Here is a 4920-nt window from a genome sequence, read left to right on the forward strand (position 1 = left end):
TGTTTCAGTTTTTATTACATTATATTCTCAGTTCATTCCATTCTTACGAAATATGAAAGTCTGGTTGGAGGGATTAAGCGCGCCGCCCGGGGGGGGGGCGGTGGTGGGTGGTGGTGGTGATGGATGGCATTAGTACTTTCTAATAACCGATACTTAAAATATTAGAAATATAACATTCTTCCTGAACATGGGACCTCCTTTCTCTTGAGATTTGAACATTCCACTAAGACCTGAAGTATGAACCTTTCAAACACGAGGTTAAACTCTTATACTCTGGGAGCATAGAATTGTTTGGAACAAAACGTAGCAAAGAAGTAAATACCTTTTTTTTTTTTTTAATTTACATAAATTCAAATTCACATTTTGAAATTTATGCTTTCAAATATTACTTTTAGCTGTTCTTACTTATGCTGCCAACTCTTAGAAGTATAGCACAATTCTCATCATTTCAGCTATTGGCCCTTCCCTTTAAGCATTATGGTAAAAGGGTAGAGGAGTCAATACCGAACCATGCCGCAGTATGTAATAATAAACCTTTTCTGTTATCTTTCAAAATAAATGCACAATTATATATCAGACTTTTCTTTCATTGGCTTCTTAACTTGAATCATACCTCTTATTTTTACAGCACGACTACATGAATTACCGTTCACTCATGATAACAGAAAATAAAGCCATGGCTTTGAAAAACTCCATCCCCTCGTTGTATACACAGAATTTTCACCCCTACTGTAGACAATAATGCACCATTTAACAGTTAACATAGCGCAACGCAGAGAGTTGTTCAGTGAGAATATCATTAGTTGCTCAATGAGAAAGCCCATATCCAAAAGGGCAATTAAGGGGGGTAATTCTCCACGTAAAGACTAATCCCCAAATTAAGGATCACAAAGGTTGGGATCAATTTTTGTCTACGACAATAACCAAAAACAGGACATCATAGTGCACCATGACCCTCGCTGAATGAAACAAACCCGCAAACCTTAACAGACCTGGTCATTAAAATTGTAAATTTCAGCCAATTGTTGGAAGAACGGTAAAAATGATTACCCAAACTGCTTGCCCACCAAATAACACAAAAAATGAAGCAATAATTTTTTGGCGTTATAGTCATCAACCTAGCAATTTCATGATTTCAATCAGAGCAACCAGTCCTGAATCTTTCTGAGAAGTTTGCAAATTGCACCCAAGCATTTTTACCACAAATTCTCAATGGCATTTTTCCTACCGCTCTAAAAAAAAGGCGCATTTTCCCAATTGAATTTTCATCAAAACATACTTGGACTAATGCCTTGTGAGAAGACCAAATGTTCCACAAAAAATTCAGGTAGGTACTTGCTAATAATATTTTAATCCCATACCCTGACGAGATAAACAACATTTTAACCTATAACTGGAGGCAAGGGAAAGTGTAGCTGCCAGGAAAGCAATATTTTGTAGGTGGGAATGGGAAACGCACTTCCCTTTTTTTGTTTTTTCGTTTTGGTTTTTGCTTTATTGTAATTTTTTTTTTCAGCAAAAGGAATAAGTCGTAAGCATGGAGCAAAGGGTTTTGTTATTCAAGAAACAATTCACATTTGCTGCAAATCATGTGATGCCATATTACTTGTATTTTTATTTATTTATTTATTGTGACAACAAAATTTTTTTGGAGAACATTTCAAGCAGGAGGGCATCTGACCAAAGCGAGAGAAATCAGCATATCAAAACCACTGAATATGTCCCAGACGAATCAATAAAACTACATGCCGTAAAGACATTTACAAAACATAAAGACACCATTCTAAGATGAATGGATTATTCTAAAATAATAATCTCCGCAAAGATTCCCCCCTACTCCCAAGCTTTGAGGTGCAAATGGCCTGAGTAGAAATTTCCAGTCTTTTGCTTTGTCACGCAACTGAAAATCAACAAGTAAATTGAGTATAGCCATTTAACTTTTTCCCAAACTGAACTAAAATCGAGTCGAGCATTATCGCTGGAGTTGCCTTCTACCTAAAGCAGGGGCTTTCTTTGGGATGTAAACCTTGTAGCTCACCTGGCCACAAAATTGGGAACTGACATATTTAACCTTGGGTAAATTAAAACAAGCATGTATATTTAATATTTGTATCTTATAGGTCATGCAAGATCTATACAACTAAAGACTCACCTGTACCATTTCACCTCCCCGCATTACAGACATTGTTTTCTGTTCAAATTGTGAGCCCTCCTTGGTTTCATCTTTAGTATTACACTCCCCAAGTGCAGATTTAAGGCAAGACGAAGGTTTGGGAACAGCAGAACCACTGGCATTACTGACTTCCAAATCATTGTTATTGCTACTATGGGGAACAGTTTGTGCAGTTTCAATCAAGCTATTATCTACACTACTCTTAGTAGCCAACAGGTTTTCTTTAGAAATGTGTGAAGTGGGTACTTGCTTTATGGCGGAGTAAGTACTCGATGATTTTTGCCTCAAAGAAACAGTACCTAGTTCTGATTTACCAGTAATTGCGCCAGCAGTGGAAATCATTTTTTCTTTGATATTACCCGAGACATCCTTCTGATCTGTGGGAGAAACAATATCCTCCTTAGCAACTACAGATTTAATGATACGGCGTTTCACTTCCAGAATCTTGCCCTCATTTTGTGAAGACGAAAATGAATCTGCTCTCATTTTAGGTGAAATGGCATGATCAACTGCTGGGGCTGTGCCTCCAACTCTAATGTCATCATCTTGTGGGGGCTTCCATCGTCCCAACTCAGCTTTTGCAGGGGACAACTGCTTCACGTTACTGTCACTCATATCTTTTTGTTTAGCAGGAGCCTTTGTGTTTGTTTGGATACGGAACTTCCTTAGATTTTCCAAAGCCTTTCGTCTTAAAATTGACTCTAAATCATCAACATTTGGATTATGCATCTCAGAAGGAACCTCCCTCTTATTTTCCTCAGAAGGATTATCTGCTTGAACAAAGTCTAGACTATGATTACTTCCCTCATGTTTATCCCCACTACCCTTTCCACTCTCATTCCCGGTGCTTCTGATCTCAGAAAAAAAAGCTTCAGTCCCTTTGTCATTTTCCACCTGCCTTCTCTTCTCAGATGCAACATACGAATTATAAGCAGTGTCTTTCTTGCTGCCCCCATCATTACTATCACCACTTCTGCAAGGGTAATCATCGTGATCATAGATCATCTCCTCTTTGCCCTCATCTTCATCCAATTCCCTCCCCTCATTTTCATCTGCTTCTTTTGCAAAAGTAATAACAGACTTCAGTCGCCTTGAACTATTCTCAATCATCAATCTCTCCTCACTATGATGACCACTACCATTGCTGTATCTGCTGCGTGAAGATGGACTCCTGGACCGATATCTGATCCTTTTTGTTCCACTATTAACCTTTCCCTCCCTTCTTTTGTCTCTTTCCTTTCTACCAGTTCTCCCTCTCAGCCTCTCAAATTCACCCTCATCGCTACTACTGGAAGAGCTCCAGGAACTACTGCTCGCAGAACTAAGACTCACATCTCTCCTAGGCTTTTTCTTGGAAGATTTTTTCCTCGCATCCGATTTGATTTTTTTCCTCGCATCCGAATTGATATTTCTCCTCGACCCTTTTCTTTTCTTATCACGGATTAAATTTTCTCTGCTAGAAGAAAGCGTTCGATCCCTCTTCCTACTCTTTACATTCCCTCGAGTGCGAGACCGAGACCTTCTCCTTCTCCGATCATACTCAGAACTAGAAGATGAATAGGACACCGAGCTTCTCGAACTTCCTGAATCATCCTCATCAGAATATGAAATGGAATCGTCACAACGACGTAACTTCCCAGGTCTATTCCTCCTACTACTCTTCCTTTTTCGAACCTAAACATGTGATATTCGCACATATATACACAATGAATAAAAAATACCACATTCACATTGAAGAATTGAGAACCCTAATTTCAATTAATTCGTGTTCAGCACGCAATCACACCCGAAATTGAATTACGAAACAGAAAAAATTAACCTCAAACTATCAACCTAAAAAAATAATAATTATTTTTTTTTTGAAGAAAGACTTTTGACACAATTGAGATATGAAACAAGTAAATATTGGATAGAGAGGGAAGACCTCAGAGGGATTCTTGGAGCGCTTTTTCTTGAGAGAAGAAGAAGACCTTCTCCTGGAGGAAGAACCGTTCGTTCCCATCACTTCGCACCTTACCTGAAACAAAAACACAAAACGCGAAACACAAAAAAGCAAAAAACAAAAAACAAAAAACAAAAGCAAAACAAAAGCAAGATAAGAGTGAAGGGCTGTGGATATTGATTCGTAAAGGGAGGAATCGAAATTAATTAACGGAAGGAGAAGATTGCAGGATGAGGCGATTGTTTGCAGACGAAGGTTAGGTATCGCGGGTTTCCCTACCAAGAGAGTTCCCCCACTGTTTCAGACTTTCTCGCATTGATTATTAATTTTTTTCGTGAGCCTTTTTAAATACTCATGAGGATTTTTTTTTTATTTTTTTAAAAAAAAAAAAAGAGAAAAAAGAAAGAAAGAATTTTTGTATGCAAAATGACGAAATTAATTATGTTTTAAATTTATATAATTTTTAAAAAAACTTTATAAATTGTCACTCTAATTTTTAGAATCATAGATAAATAAATAAATAAATAAAACTAAGTATCAGATCAATTACTCACTTGACCAAAAAAGAAAAAGAACTTGTCCAACCCGCCCACCTCAGCAATGGCGATTTGTGATTATTATCATTGTCGGCCTCCCAATACAACGTCAAGTTTCTCACTATCACATCTACTCTTTTTTTGTCGACATCTTATTCATCAAGTTTCAAGTCTTCAAATTTGCTAAGGGGAAGAATTTCCATTTCTTATGGCGCACTTTAAGAGGATCATTCTTGATCCGATACAAGATGAAATCAAATTCTTGGAAG

The 4920-nt window shown here is 37.5% G+C and overlaps 1 protein-coding gene across 2 annotated transcripts; it reads right to left on the reverse strand.

Annotated features, from left to right (window-relative positions):
• Positions 1-1677: 1677 nt before the first annotated feature.
• Positions 1678-4444, reverse strand: LOC131150499 (uncharacterized). Of its 2 annotated transcripts, XM_058101252.1 has the most exons (4): positions 4098-4444; positions 2153-3847; positions 1996-2038; positions 1678-1900 (listed from the first exon to the last, which is right to left on the reverse strand). In XM_058101252.1, the coding sequence occupies exons 1-4, from the start codon at positions 4173-4175 to the stop codon at positions 1893-1895; spliced, it is 1824 nt and encodes a 607-aa protein (XP_057957235.1). In that variant the 5' UTR covers positions 4176-4444; the 3' UTR covers positions 1678-1892. The 2 variants fall into 2 exon arrangements, with proteins under 2 accessions (XP_057957235.1, XP_057957226.1); XM_058101243.1 differs by having other exon boundaries at positions 1678-2038.
• Between the last annotated feature and the right edge of the window lie 476 nt (positions 4445-4920).

Source organism: Malania oleifera, chromosome 1, assembly GCF_029873635.1.
Source record: "Malania oleifera isolate guangnan ecotype guangnan chromosome 1, ASM2987363v1, whole genome shotgun sequence".
Taxonomy (NCBI): Eukaryota; Viridiplantae; Streptophyta; class Magnoliopsida; order Santalales; family Ximeniaceae; genus Malania; species Malania oleifera.

Excerpts from the sequence above, each read along its gene's own strand:
- LOC131150499 (XM_058101243.1), bottom strand. The coding sequence starts at position 4,175 with ATGGGAACGAACGGTTCTTCCTCCAGGAGAAGGTCTTCTTCTTCTCTC. Across the intron at positions 3,848-4,097 it reads GCTCCAAGAATCCCTCTGAG|GTTCGAAAAAGGAAGAGTAG; the intron begins GTCTTCCCTCTC and ends TCACATGTTTAG. Across the intron at positions 2,039-2,152 it reads GGGGAGGTGAAATGGTACAG|GTGAGCTACAAGGTTTACAT; the intron begins GTGAGTCTTTAG and ends TTTTGTGGCCAG.